The 15,416-nt window shown below is 39.0% G+C and overlaps 1 protein-coding gene across 5 annotated transcripts in view; it reads left to right on the top strand.

Moving 5' to 3' along the window:
* The window catches only part of IMMT (inner membrane mitochondrial protein), a 52,528-nt gene that overhangs the window by 13,273 nt on the left and 23,839 nt on the right, over positions 1–15,416 (top strand). For 4 of the 5 annotated variants that reach the window (XR_012158770.1, XM_073342857.2, XM_073342855.2 and 1 more), the window contains exons 5-10: positions 175–312; positions 1,387–1,494; positions 4,346–4,482; positions 7,871–7,974; positions 9,769–9,904; positions 12,623–12,752. Coding sequence is in view for 4 of the 5 variants with exons in the window: in XM_073342857.2 (XP_073198958.1) it covers positions 175–312; positions 1,387–1,494; positions 4,346–4,482; positions 7,871–7,974; positions 9,769–9,904; positions 12,623–12,752 (753 nt within the window). In the remaining variant the exon portion in view is untranslated. The remainder of the gene's footprint in view (positions 1–174; positions 313–1,386; positions 1,495–4,345; positions 4,483–7,870; positions 7,975–9,768; positions 9,905–12,622; positions 12,753–15,416) is intronic. The other variant, XM_073342856.2, reaches the window with a different exon arrangement.

Here is a 15,416-nt window from a genome sequence, read left to right as displayed (position 1 = left end):
GGTTGTTGGCCACTTATGATCTTTGCCTTGTGGGAGAAGGTGGCTTATTCACACTCTATACGTGGCATGTTCTTTCTCGCCAACATAAACAACATTCAGATGTCTATACTATGTTATACACAGAAATTATACAAATAGTACTGTATATGTTGTTGTTTTTTAATTTGTTTACAGCAAGCTCAGAAGTAGCTCAAATAATTTCTGCAACAGGTGAAGCTTTGTCAATACCAGCTCCAGGCATGCAGGATGACAAAGGTGAGAAAGATCACGTACAAGGACACCATGAAGGGCAACACAAACCTGCTGTATCAGGTGCTTAAATGACTTATTAATCAGATCTAATGACTCAATCCTTTATGCCTTCTGGATGCAGATCTCTTACCAACTTGTGAATGTCCTGCATGCAAAGGGACTGCAGGATTGGGCCATATTAGACCCTAGATAATGTGAAAAGATTTCTGCTTGGTTAGTGCGGAAAATCAGAACTGTATACATCCCACTCAACCTCCGATCTGGTGATTTCTTGGCCAGAGTTCAGGAAAGCTATGTATCCAGGGCCTTAGCGAAGAAGCATCAATCACGAAACTTTAAAACACACTGTATCAAACCGATCAGAAGAACTATAGCTTCTTTGCAATAATAGCGTTTTTTTTAGATTTTTATTGGTATTGTATTTAACAGGTCTCAGAGTCAATATGCCAACGGTAAACAAACACTTCAGAGTTAGCATGAGCATTAAGAGGCAACTTGGTCTTGTGGTTACAGCATAGGGCTGGGAGTCAGGAGATCTGGATTCTCATCTCCGCTCTTCCACAGACTTCCTGTACAAAAACCATTTAGGCCATAACTTTTCAATTGTCCATTTACTGTGTGTTTTAGGGACAGGGAAAAATAGTGCAGAGTGAACGGTCCTAAACAGTGGGAGAATTAAACTCTGCTGATTGAAATTATATCATCCCATCTTTCTATAGCCTCCCTCCTAACCTTTCACTGCTTTGGCCAAACTTCCCAGCCATGCTAACAAAGCAATGGAAATGGAAAGCAATGGTTATTCACCATATGACAGTCTATGTTTAGTTTCCCAGCTGTGTTTTAGCATTGCTTTCCATCTCAATTTTTTGTTCAGTTTATCCTTTTCAACTGGCAGAAATGTAGGGATAAGTCTGAGTATGTGTGTCTGTGCAGTTATCTTTGACTGCAAGGAGAGCTCAGGCTAAACTTCGCAACTCTGGAAATACAAGGTTTGAGGAGGTTGTTGGATGATGGTAGTGATGCTGCCAATACAAATTAGACTCAAAAGGAAATGGTCCCCCCACGATAAGTAACCCTGGTACTAATTTTGGTTTTTCATTAGCCTTGTTTTTCCCTCTTCATCTCTGTGCCTAGGTGAAGAATGTGTGGGTGGAGACTCCCCTGCCATAAAAGAACGGCCACCAGAGGAAGTTGCAGCCCGTCTTGCACAGCAAGACAAAGAGGAACAAGAGAAGATTTCATGTATGTAAATTAAGATATAATTTGGTTGTCATAGATAGGAATTCATGCTGTTGTAAATATACAATATAGCCATATGTATATATGGTAGTGTACAAATGATAATTTATGAAGCAGCTACAGTGTTTCTTTATACAAGACTGCTTCCATAGTCTTTCCGTTCCCTTTTTGTCTGGTTCCTCTACCTGTCTTATGTTAGTAAGAATAAGTGGCATTCTTATTGTAGCAGACTTAGCAGTGCAGGGCAGCATCAACCATGCTGGGATTTGTGTTGGGTCACTGGGAAAGAATGACTAGAGATCTGTGTTGGAGAGCAGACTGCTTCAGAGGGAAAAAGTCCATTACAATGGATCTTACTCAGTGCTTAATTTGTGTTAGGGCTTGTGAGAACCTTTGTGCTTGCCCTTGATGCAGCATAGTCCACATACATCATCTTCCTTTCCAAATGCAAACGGACATCATACCAAAAGGACTGAAGGTAAAAAAATCCATTACAATCTACATACCACATAGACTATGCTGAGAGATTGTGCCACACACTCTCAAAGAAACTGTGGAACCACCTGATCAACCTCCTATACAGCAAACAGGGAAAGATTAAGAATGAGCTCTCAAAACTGGATACTCTCATAAAAAATCAACCTTCCACACAAACTTACTCATCTCTGGACTTTACAAAAACTAGACAAGCCATTTACAACACACACTTTGCTTCTCTACAAAGGAAAAAGAACACTAAACTGTCTAAACTACTACATGCCACAAGGGGCCACAACAGTGGTTCCCTTAACCCACCCAACAATATTATTAATCTATCCAGCTATACTCTTAGCCCGGCAGAAGAATCTGTCCTATCTTGAGGCCTCTCCTTCTGCCTCTCCACCCACGCAAACATGATACAGTTCTGTGGTGACCTAGAATCCTACTTTTGATGTCTCTGACTCAAAGAATATTTCCAACACACCTCTGAACAGCACACTAACCCACAGAAACCTTCCTACCAACACTACAAAAAGAAGGATTCTGCGTGGACTCCTCCTGAAGGTCGAAACAACAGATTGGACTTCTACATAGAGTGCTTCTGCCAACGTGCATGGACTGAAATTGTGGAAAAGCATCATCATTTGACCCATAACCTCAGCTGTGCAGAACACAGTGCTATCTACAGCCTCAGGAATTACTCTGACATCATAAAAAAAAAAAGGAGTACTTGTGGCACCTTAGAGACTAACCAATTTATTTGAGCATGAGCTTTCGTGAGCTACAGCTCACTTCATCGGATGCATACTGTGAACTGGCTGCTGAGTACTTGAGGCAGGTCCTAAAAGGGTTTTAGTGATGAAATCACTTCATCATGCATCCGATGAAGTGAGCTGTAGCTCACGAAAGCTTATGCTCAAATAAATTGGTTAGTCTCTAAGGTGCCACAAGTCCTCCTTTTCTTTTTGCTAATACAGACTAACACGACTGTTACTCTGAAATCTGACATCATAATAAAAAAGGCTGACACAGGAGTTGCCATCGTCGTCATGAATAGGTCAGAATATGAACAAGAGAATGCTAGGCAGCTCTGTAACACCACATTCTACAGGCCATTACCCTCTGATTCCACTGAGGGTTACCAAAAGAAACTACACCATCTGCACAAGAAACTCCCTGACAAAGCACAGGAACAAATCTACACAGACACACCCCTAGAAGCCTGATATGGGATATTCTATCTGCTACCCAAGATCCATAAACCTGGAAATCCTGGATGCTCCATCATCTCAGGCACTGGCACCCTGACAGCAGGATTGTCTGGCTATGTAGACTCTCTCCTCAGGCCCTACGCTACCAGCACTCCCAGCTGTCTTTGAGACACCACTGACTTCCTGAGGAAACTACAATCCCTTGATCTTCCAGAAAACACCATCGTAGCCACGTTGGTGTAGAGGGCTTCTACATCCATAATCTTCACAAAGATTGACTACAAGCCGTCAGGAACAGTATCCCTAATAATGTCACGGCAAACTTGGTGGTTGAACTTTGTGACTTTGTTCTCACTCACAACTATTTCACATTTGAGGACAATATATACCTTCAAGTCAATGGCACTGCTATGGGTACCCGCATGGCCCCAGCATTTTTATGGCTGACTTAGAGGACGAGAGCTGAGGAAGCGTTGTTCTAACACCCCTACTCTACTTGTGCTACGTTGATGACATCATCATCTGGACCCATGGAAAAGAAGCCCTTGAGGAATTCCACCAGGATGTCAACAATTTCCATCCCACTATCAACCTCAGCCTGGACCAGTCCACACAAGAGATCCACTTCCTGGACACTACAGTGCTAATAAGCGATGGTCACATAAACACCACCCTGTACTGGAAACCTACTGACTGCTATACTTCCCTACATGCCTCCAGCTTCCATCCAGGACACACCACACGATCCAGTGGGCCATCCTGATTATCACTACAAAAGTTTTTTTTCTCCTGCTGATAATAGTCCACCTTAATTGATTTGTCTCGTTAGAGTTGGTATGGCAACCCCCATCTTTTCATGTTTGTGTGTGTGTATCTTCCTACTGCATGGAGTGGAAAATACATCTGATGAAGTGGGTTTTAGCCCATGAAAGCTTACGCCCAAATAAATTTGTTAGTCTCTAAGGTGCCACAAGTTCTTTTTTTTGATAATTTTAAGGAATTCTCAGTAATCCTTTTGGGTGGTGAAAAGTAATATCATGGGGCCAATTGAGGAAGTGTTGTGGGGGACATGAGTGTTACCCATATGTATGCAAATGTTTTGTTTTTTTTAAGGTAAGGGTGATGGAGGAAATTATCTGTGTTTTAACTGTTTATTTCTCCAGCTCTTGCAGCAGCTTTGGAAGGAGCCCTAAGCAGTACTGCTCGAGTAACCCTTCAGGCAATTACTGCCCAGGAAGCTGCAGTGCAAGCTGTTAATACTCATGCTCAGATATTGAAGGAGGCTATGGATAATTCTGAGGTAAACTGAATAAAATGCTGATGCAGCTCTTTGTCTACTGAAATATCTAGAAATGTTTATCATACAATCGAAGATAATATCAGATAGTTGATTTTTCTCCTGGGGGTTTGAACATGTAATGGCACTTTTGTTCCTCAGTTTCTCTGTCTGTGAAATAGGGATAGTTCTTATTTGCCTGCTCAATTTGGGTATTCAGAGAGTTAACATTTAATATACATGAAGTGTGTAGGAAATGAATATACTAAATATTGTGGTAAGGGCATCAAACTGCCCTATAACTCCATTTTAGATCACTTTGTTAAAACCATTACTATTGCTAAAATAGTTCCAGTCGGAGAACACTTCAGCCTCCCTGGACACTCAGTTACAGTGGATTTCTCTCTCTTGCTACAGAAGTTCATTTGTTAGTGTCTGGTAGTGAATATGGAATGTGTCATCATGGAGTCTCACATCAGTGTCAATGTATGAGGATTCAGCAAACACTATAAATGAACAAGTATATGGCAGATCAGTCTGAAGTGAAAAGTGCAGACACAATTGCATGTGGGACAGAAAAAATTGTCCGTGACCACTGCAAGCTATTGTATCCTTGCTTTGTGCTGTTCATATTTTTCTCATAAGTTGCTGATACCTCTTGCTTCAAAGTGGTTAACAGCAGCATGACAAATGTGCTGCCACCTTGCTCTGTCATGGGATGTTGCTTCCCAGTTACTGGGATCACCCGGACATGTTTTCAAGCTTGACTTCAGTGTATCTTTATACCATTTGTACTGATCAACATGAGAGTGGGTGCCTTACATTGACCGACCATAATATATGGCCTTGGGTGTTCTTGGGTTGGCCATACAAACGAGGGGCCCAGGCCAATGCAGTTGAGTTGTTATGACATCCAACAATGATTAAGGAGTTTGGTTTAGGAATCTTGTGCCATTATGTGACCCAGCAAAGAGACTGAAGACAGCGCATATGGAACTGATCAAGTTTCCTGGTATGGTGGTGATCCCATATAGAAGTGTTATCACCACTGCCTCATAAACATATCTTAGCGCTTATTTGTATGCCTGTAGTGTTCCATAGGCAGTGTGACAACATTGCCAATGCAAAGCTTGCCTTAGCTATTTGATGGGTAATCTCATAGTTAATTGTGGCACTGTTTGACAGCATGCTTCCTAGGTAACAAAACTTCTCCATGGACTTAAGCATTGTACACATCCCCTGGCACAAGTTGGTATAGTACTGCAGTTTTCTTTCAGCTAACTGTGAAACCAGAGCAGTTAACTACATGAGCGAAGTGATCATTTATAAATCGACTATTACTAATCAAGTGAGCAACTAGTGCAGTCATAGGCGCACACGAGCTCTTTAAGTAAATCTGCCACTTTTATGCAAGCATGGAAGCATTAAACAACTTTCCATCGGTGTGGAAATGAATAAATAATCCTCTGTCAGTGTTATGAAATGCATCCATAAGCATAGTTGAAAAAAGGATGGAAAAGAGTGTGGGAGCCATCATGAACCTGGTTTGGTGCCACTGGAAAGGAGTCTGATATCTTGCCATTTTCCCCCACTCTGGCCATCATCCCATTGTGCACAAAATGACAAAAACAAACTTTGAATAGCATCCAGAGATGAATAAAAGTTTCCAAAGTCTTTCATGATTTACAGAATTAAAAGCCGTGGCTAAGTTGATGGACACCATATAAAGGTCATGGTTTTTCTCCCGTCACTTTTCCTGAAGTTGATGGGCTGTGAAGATGTCTGCAGTGCCCTGTCCAGCCCAAAATCCACATTGAGAGTCGGGGAGGAGATTTCCATAAGATAGGGGTTAAATCTGTTCAGTATAACCCATGGAAGGCTTTTCTCAGCAACAGAAGGTAGAAAAATGACATGGTGACTATCAGTTTGCCTTATCACCTTCGTAAGGGTGAATGATATTGGCATACTTGAAATCCTGTAGCACTGACTCTTGCTCTCAGATAGTGGGGAAGAATCTTGAAAGACACCTTGCAATAGGATAGCCAGCCTGCTTGTAGATCTGTGCTGGAATGGCACCTGGTCTGGGTGCTTTCCCTTGTGACCTCTGCTTGACTGCTATTAGGGTCTCATATCAGGTTGGGGCTAGTACAAGATCTTATTTTAAAGAGCGCTGTTGAATAGTATTAATTGCTTTCTCAGAAATGTTGGAAGGGCAGTTGAGTATCAACTATTTGAAACTGAACTGTTTGTTCATCGAGCAAGTATTTCTTTTTTTTTGTCAGTTGAACGGATTGCTGTCCAGCATGCATTATCATGTTGCATCTGAGGCCATACGCAGCACAAAGGCCAGCAAAACAGCTTTGGGGTGTCTTTGTGGTCTGCTGTCCATGGTAACTCCATGGCTTTATTTTTCTGACCACTGGTTTTTTATTTGCCAAAGTCTGGTATGAGCCACCTTCCTAGCTGCTGAATCCTTATCCTTAATGTAGACTCGATGTGTAGTATGCAGTGAGTGTTTTGGGGTCATTCTCCTCAAACCAGTCCTGGTTCCTCTTAACCAAGCTGAAAACTTCAGCAGCCATATTATATGTTGTACGGTATCTCAAAAATGTTTCCAGGCTGTGTCTACATCCATGAAGATGTCTGTGGCTAAGGAATGTACATTAGCTATGCCAACATACAGTCCCAGTGTGTTTTAATTTAGCATTTCTAGATTTTATTTTCAGTAGAGTTCTGTTACTTTCAGCCATGTTCTAGGCCAGAAGGTGTTCAAGTGGCTAATTAGCTTTACAGAGGCATATCCATAGCTAATCAGGACTGGGCTTGAGAGGTCTCCTATGTGGAAAGTCTGAAATGGTGATACTACTTTTCACATTGGGGAATTTGGCAGTCAATGCTACTGGATTGATAGGAACTGTATGAAAAATATATTCATATGTTTTAAAATGAAAGGAACATGATTATATAGATTAAACTGAATCTAGAGCTTGAATTTTAAAAGATTATTTTTAAAACACAAGAACTAGTATTCTATTTACTTGTATTACATTTTTAAAGATCAGCAAATATTTCCCAGTAGTGTCCAACCCAAAGACTCCTACATTTCTCTATTTCAGGAGGATCAATGTGAAATTGACTAGTTTATTTTCACTGTTTAGTCAGAACAAAGTGCATAAAGTAAACAGCATAAATTCTGATAAAATTAGATTTTAAAAACTTTCAGTTGTTAGTATTAGTAACAAAGGTAATTGTTTTTAAATGACTTAAGTTAATTTTTAAAAGGGCATATTTCAAGTTAATTGCAAATTAGTTAGGAACCTTCAAGTTTGTGCAGCTATTTTGAATTTCCATTCCTGCTGATAATTTTGTTAGTGGTTATAACTTGCCTAATTAGAAAGCTTGTGCTTCCTAGACTTCAGGAGAGAGAAAATCTGCTCAGTGGCGGACCTTGGAGGAAGCATTGAAAGATCGCAGGAAGGCTGTGGATGAAGCTGCTGATGCCCTTCTGAAAGCCAAGTAAGTTGTTCTGAGCATTTCATAGGGTTGATTACATATCGCCAGTGTCCAATTTGGCAGAAATTCTAGAAACGACACACAGTAAACTGTATTTGTGTAAATTAGATTGTTTGTTCTTGTTCATAACTAGATTATACCTGGGCCAGCACCAAAGAATTTAACCCAAGCATACTCTTGATATAAGAGTGCTTAGCATGTGCTCTCAGGTGTCTCTGGATTTGGTATTTTGCAGAATATTGATATAATAGAGAATCTGAAACAGTAAAATCTTAGATATTTTCATTGTTTCCTTTCCTTTTTCTAATAAAACAATGAATGAATCTGATCACTCTTGGAGCTTAGATACTGTGGCAGTGAGACCAAACAACCCAAATCTGGTCTGAACTATTAATTAGAAGAGACAGTGGACCAAAAAAAAAATTATATCTGTAATATCTTGTGCAGATAAAATCTTGGATAAACTTAAACAGTATTAGCAAACGTATTGCAGATATTTCACAGCTGGCCTCTGTATGTACAGGGATCAATAATACCATTAGGTATCATCAGTTGTAATGGCCAAAACTTTAAAACCTGGTTATATAAAGTTAGACGCCTTAGGATTGTGCAGTAATTACATTAGAAACTTAAAAATAAGATGCATATCCTTGCTTTTTAGATCATAATCCTTTTTCAGCACATAATCCTAAAGTTTTGTATAACTACTTCTAACTCTTCGTTAATGAGTTTCAATGGTATTAAAGGGCCTGTGTATGTGGAAGTAGGACACACCTAAAATTTGGTTATCTTGGAAAGACTCTTTCTGGGGAGATGCGAAAAATAAAACCTGAAAGCATGTGGGAAGAACTCAGGAAAGCCCATCAGTAAAACCCCCCCAGAAAGCTAGTAAACGATAAAAATGCTCCTAATAGCCACTGACTGTGTGTAAACTTTTTTCAACAAAAAAAATCCTTTTTAAATTCAAAATGATTGGAGTGTTGAATGCTGCTCTTCCCCTCCCCTTACTGTTAGGAATAGTCAAACAGGTATCACTAGAGCCAGTATTTTTAAAGAACACTTAAGATAATTTAGCTATAATAAAAATCTGACTGGCTGCTGTTCGTTTACTTTTTGCTCTATTGCTTGTATTCATTTAGGGCCTGCTTCATAGTCCCTTGAAGCAATGGGAGTCTTTCCTATTCGTTTCAATGGGCTTTGGATCAGGAACATAGTGCTGTTGTCTTGAGTTTCCAATTATGCAAGGGGAGAACTTAAATTAAAAAAAAAAGTCACAAAAACATGTCTATTAATGTTTGAGTTTATAAAGGTCTCTCCATTTCCTTTTCATCACACCCTCCAAAAAACTTGGGCCAAAAGTTATACAGCCAATTCACTTCTAAAAATGTAAGCGTTTCTTTAGTACTAAACTTTGCATTAGCTAGAAGTGGCTCAGTTTTCAAATATCAGGTGTGTTTGATTTGGCAGAGTACATCCAACCCAGTTCCCTGCATGTAACAATGTACAAATGTACAATTGCATATACAATTTAAGAATATAAAACTAAATGAGCTTCCAAAATAAATCTGTGTCCTCACAACCCAACCTGTTGGGCAAAAAGTTTTATGAAGGAAAATTTCACACTAAATACAATCATAATTTCAAATCTGTTTAAAACATTGAACCCTCTAGCAGCTCTGTTTAGAGTTTAAAGTTCTCCTTTAGTTAGTTTGTTAGGTCATCTGATCAATCTCCCTGCCAGTGCAGATAAGAAGGGAACTTCTGTATATGCTAATTAGTAGTTTCGGCCTTTTTCAGAGAAAAATTAGAGAAAATGAAGGGTGTGATTGATGATGCCAAGAAGTCTCAGATCGCTGGAACCAAATCTCACATACTTGCAGCAGAAGAGAATCTTCATCATATGATAATTGACCTGGACAATGAAGTAAAAAAGGTAACGATTTCCAAGTCTGTTCTAACAAATCATCATTTGCATAATGGGTAATTGCCAGCATGTGCAGAAACTCCTGCAATAGCTTAAAAATACTGAGTATAAATTCAGAACCATTCAGCTATAATTTTGAGCTTTTGAGCTGACCTGTCACAATGAACAATTTTTCACAAGATCCTGGTGGGTGGGGAAAAGGTGGCTCAATTACTTGATCTGTTTTAGTGGGTGAATGCTTTCTTTAGTTTGATGGAAGTTGGGTAACTTGTAGCTTTTGATCACGGTGCTAGTTGTAAATCAATCAAAATGGATAAATAGACACTTGACGTATTCAGGTACTGCTGTTTTTCACGATACTCTGGAGTTGCTTTTTTTGTTTTCCCTCTTCAGGAAAAAAATGTAAATAATATTATAGGTGAATTAGAGGGTTGTGATGTTCTTTAACCTTCATGAGAAATTCATATTTCTTTGAAAGATAGGAAAGGAGAGACACCATGGTCCAGTGATTAGAACACAGAACTAGCAGCAACCATCTGTTTTGCCAATGATTTTCTGTGTAGTCTCAGGCAAATCACTTTACTTCTCTTTTTCAGCTTTCTTATTTGTAAAGTGACGATAAAACTTACCTGCCTTGCAGGGTTCTTATGACTTATAAAGCTGCTTTTATTGAAATGTGCCTTTTCTTTTGCCTTTATGTATTGATAGGAACATCAGCACACAGATCTAAACTAGAACAACAGCTATAGGGTCAATCTTGGCTATAAACAATACGATTGTCTCAGAACTGGCTAACTTAGAGCATAGATATGACCTTAACTGTGTTCCATCAGTGCTAAACCCTTGGATGTGTTCAGGGACTTAGCTTTGATGTAGAATACTCTTAGGGTATGTCCACACTGCCAATTAAAAATCTGCAGCACCGAGTCTCAGAGCCTGGGTCAGCTGGCCCGGGCTGTGAGGCTAAAAATAGCAGTGTAGATGCTTGGGCTGGAGAGTGGAATCTTAGAGCTGAAGCTCCAGCCTGAATCCAAATGTTTACACTGTAATCATATAGCCCTGAGCCTGAGTCAACTGACCTGTGCCAGTCATGGCTGTGCCATGGGTCACACTGTTAAACAATAGAGTACCAATTGAAATTTATAAAATATTTTTGGGTGTTTTTTTACATTTTCAATTATGAAGTATACAGTGCTCACTTTATATTATTTTTTGATTAAATATTTACACTGTAAAAAAGATAAACAAAAGAAATAGTATTTTTCAGTTCACCTCATACAAGTACTGTAGTTCAATTTCTTTACCATGAAAGTGTAATTTACAAATGTAGATTTTTTTTTTTGTTACATAACTGTACTCAAAAACAAAACAGTGTAAAACTTTAGAGCCTAGAAGTCCACTCAGTCCTACCTCTTGTTCAGCTAATCGCTAAGACAAACAAGTTTGTTTACATTTACGGGAGATACTGCTGCGTGCTTCTTATTTACAATGTCACTTGAAAGTGAGAACAGGCGTTCGCGTGGCACTTTTGTAGCCAGTGTTGCAAGGTATTGGTGTCAGATATGCTCAACATTCTTATGTCCCTTCATGCCTGGGCCACCGTTCCAGAGGACATGCTTCCAGGAGGATGATATTCATTTAAAAAAAATAATGCTGTAATTAAATTTGTGACTGAACTCCTTGGGGGAGAATTGTATGTCTCTTGTTCTGTTTTACCTGTATTCTGCCGTATATTTCATGTTATAGCCGTCTCGGATGATGACCCAGCACACGTTCATTTTAAGAACACTTTTGCAGCAGATTTAATAAAACACAAAGAAGGTACCAATGTGAGATTTCTAAAAATAGCTATAGAACTCAACCCAAGATTTTAGAATCTGAAGTGCAGTCCAAAATCTGAGAGGGACGAGGTGTGGAGCTGCTTTTAGAAGTCTTAAAAGAGCAACACTCCGATGCGGAAACTACAGAATTGAAACCACCAAAAAAGAAAATCAGCTTTCTGCTGGTGGCATCTGACTCAGATGGTGAAAATGAACATGCGTTGGTCTGCTCTGCTTTGGATTGTTATCGAGCAGAACCCACCATCGGCATGGACACGTGTCCTTTGGAATGGTGGATGAAACATCAAGGGACATATGAAACTTTAGCGCATCTGGTACATAAATACCGTGCCACGCCAGTTACAACAGTGCCATGCGAACACCTGTTCTCCCTTCAGGTGACATTGTAAACAAGAAGCAGGAAGCAAATTACAACCAAACTTGTTTGTCTCAGTGATTGGCTGAAGTAGGACTGATTGAACTTGTAGGCTCTAAAGTTTTACATTATTTATTTTATTTCTAAATGCAGTTATCTTTTTGTACATAATTCCACATTTGTAAGTTCAACTTTCATGCTAAAGAGATTGCACTACAGTACTTGTATAAGCTGAATTGAAAAATACTATTTTTTACAGTGCAAATATTTGTAATAAATATAAAGTGAGCACTGTACACTTTGTATTCTGTGTTGTAATTGAAATCAATATATTTTAAAATGTGGAAAACATCCAAAAATATTTAAATAAATGGTATTCCATTATTTAACAGCGTGATTAATTGCGATTAATTTTTTTCATCGCACGATTAATCGTGATTAATTTTTTTCATCACTTGACAGCCCTAATAGATATACCTTTGAAGGCAAGTATTAAATCATATCTAACCCAATTTTTATTATATCTTGTAGGTTCAGGCAGCACAATCTGAGGCTAAGATAGTAGCTCAGTACCATGAACTTGTGGCGAAAGCTAAGGATGAATTTCAGCGAGAACTGGATAGTATCACTCCAGAAATACAAACTGGCTGGAAGGGGCTCAGTAAGTCTTGGACTGTTATGTTACCTTTAATATTTAATGATGCACAAAGCACTTTGTTTTCCAAGAGCGCTACAGCTGTGTATACTGACATACAGTTGTTTTAATTTTCTGTTTCTATACATTAATTGTAAACTATTGTGAATTAACTCTAAAATCCCAAGTAATCTGAACCAACTGGTACAGAAGGCCCTCATTTTCAGTAGGTAATTTATGGAGCAATTATGCTCTTGGTGATGAAATCACAAGAGATGGTTTTTGGGTAGCTTGAAGAAAGCACCCGCACTGAAACTTAACATTAGAAAGGTACTTATGCTGTCCTCTGTTGTAGTCTTTTAAATTTCCAGGTGTTCCAAGAGTAGTGATGTAGATAAACCCATATGATGGAAAGAGAAGGCCAGGTGAAACTGAAAAGGGTCCTTTCAATAAAGCAGAAGCAACTGTTATTTATGTAACAGTTAGAGTAACTTAGTTTTGTTTTTCTACTTGTTTCCATTAAAAAATCAAATCTGTAATATTTCCTTTCTGAGATTCTTAATGGAATATAAACTGTATAAAGCAGTAAACTGTTTAAAGAGATCTGTAGCTGAGTTTTTATAGAATATGGGTGGAGTAACCAGTGTACAGTTAGCTAGATTAAATTATCTTGAACTGAAATGGAGCAAGTCCATTTAATGTCACACAGAAGCTCTCTTGAGATAGTACTGAACAGCTACTGCTCTACTGCATCAGTGATCATCAGATAACATGACAGATATGTTCAACAACAGAGATAAAGCATAAGGATGTTTCTTTCATTTGGAAAGTATATATTATTAAATACCATGGTTTTGCCCTGTTGCTGAGTACCTTTGAGTAAAGCCCCTAAGCATATGCATAACTCTTCCCTTTTCAGAACAAAGAACTTCAAGCATATGCTTAAATGCTTTGCAAAATCCAGGCCTTCCTTCTGAAGAATGGTTTGGCATTTATCTGGCCCTGGGAGTCTATAACTTTCTGACAATGTTTAGCTTCCTTGACATAGTTGAGGCTATCACTTAATAGCTTTCAGGGATGTTTTAATGATTCATCTTATGGATATGCAAAGGCATGTTTATAATTTAAGAAGTGATTTTTTTTTTTTAAATGATCAGAGGGATAGCCGTGTTAGTCTGGGTCTTTAAAAGCGGCAAAGAGTCCTGGGTGTTACGAATTACACCTGGTAGGACGTGCACACAAATGCTGCGAATTACACCTGGTAGGACACGCACAGTTCGAATCTAGGCTGAGGCACATAAAGTCCACAACTGCAGAGTTCCCAAAAAACACCAAGTTTATTACGCTCAAGCGTGGTGCCCCTCTGCTAGCCAGGAGGGCACCCCGAATACAGATTATACAAAGGTTATATACTTTTTAGCAAAGCATGTTGCCCTCGTGCATCGGAAACCTTAGCCAATAAACAAACCCTTTTCTTATCTACCACCTATCCCTGCTTGGTGCATTCCTCGTGCTAAACCAGTATGTTAATTACACAACATGGTCCTAAAGCCATGCATCAGTAACTTTTATTATCAGGATGGGAGGCCTCACATCAAAGGCCAGGAGACAGGGAGTTAGAGACTGACAAAAAACAGATACTGGGAGTCAAGGCAGGCTGGAGACAAGGAGGAGGATTTTTACAAGGATGCAGTATCTAAGGAACACTCCTCCTGGTGCATGATGTGCTTGCGTTTAGACACTGGTGGGCCCCAAACCAAAATGGAGTCACATGTGCTAACTTTTCCTTAACATGGGGCACCTTATAGACTAACAGACGTATTGGAGCATAAGCTTTTGGCCACCGGACTCTTGCCGTTTTTTTAATGATGTTTGTTTAAATTGTTGTCTTGTGTTGTTGTAGTAGTGGATACTGATATGATTCTGAGAGAATGCTGCTGGTTTTTTAGTGTGCTCATACCGTTCATTAGTGAGAGAATGCCCGTCTCACTGTTGAGGCCCATAGCTTTATGTGCATGCAGTGGAAAGCAAAACCTGTGTTGGAAATAGTGTATTTACCAGATACTTGTTCATATTTATGTGGTCAGAGAAATTGGCAGCAGTAACTTCAGCACTGAACTTTGAAAAGTAAATACACATTTTTCTAAGTTACTGTTCTTTTTACTTGTCAGGTGACTTACTAAATATGGTTCTACAGAGAGTGGAGTATTGTGTTAGAGCAGCAAATAAGCCTGGCCTGATAACATTACAGCTCTTCTGTCAGTGAAATTGGAGTTTTTTATTCTTTGGGGAATTTCTCTGCTAGGTGCTTGGGTTTTTTTTCTCCTGGCTTAAAGATATGCTAGCCCATATTAGGAACCATTTGAAACATATCTAAGTAGAGAGTCACAAATTCTTTAAACAGTAATTTAAAATTTCAATTACCTTACCTAAAGGACTTGCAGAGCTTGATGCGCTATAGAGAATTTTGTCAGAATAAATCTTGTACCTGTGTACCTCATGCAATTAATGCAGTCAGGATTTGTATCCTAGCACGAAACAAGGGGGGAAAAAAACAGCCAGCAAGCGTTATTCAGGAAACCTCGGTTATGCTGTTCTGATGATGGTTTATCAAACAATCTAAGATTTTGTTTTATATCCAATATAAAAAAAAAAATTTCATAGCTTTTAATGAGTTAGCTTCTGAATTGG

Source organism: Lepidochelys kempii, chromosome 4, assembly GCF_965140285.1.
Source record: "Lepidochelys kempii isolate rLepKem1 chromosome 4, rLepKem1.hap1, whole genome shotgun sequence".
In the NCBI taxonomy this organism is placed as follows: Eukaryota; Metazoa; Chordata; order Testudines; family Cheloniidae; genus Lepidochelys; species Lepidochelys kempii.
Note: the sequence above shows the minus strand (reverse complement) of the source record. Positions and strands in the feature narration are given on the sequence as shown.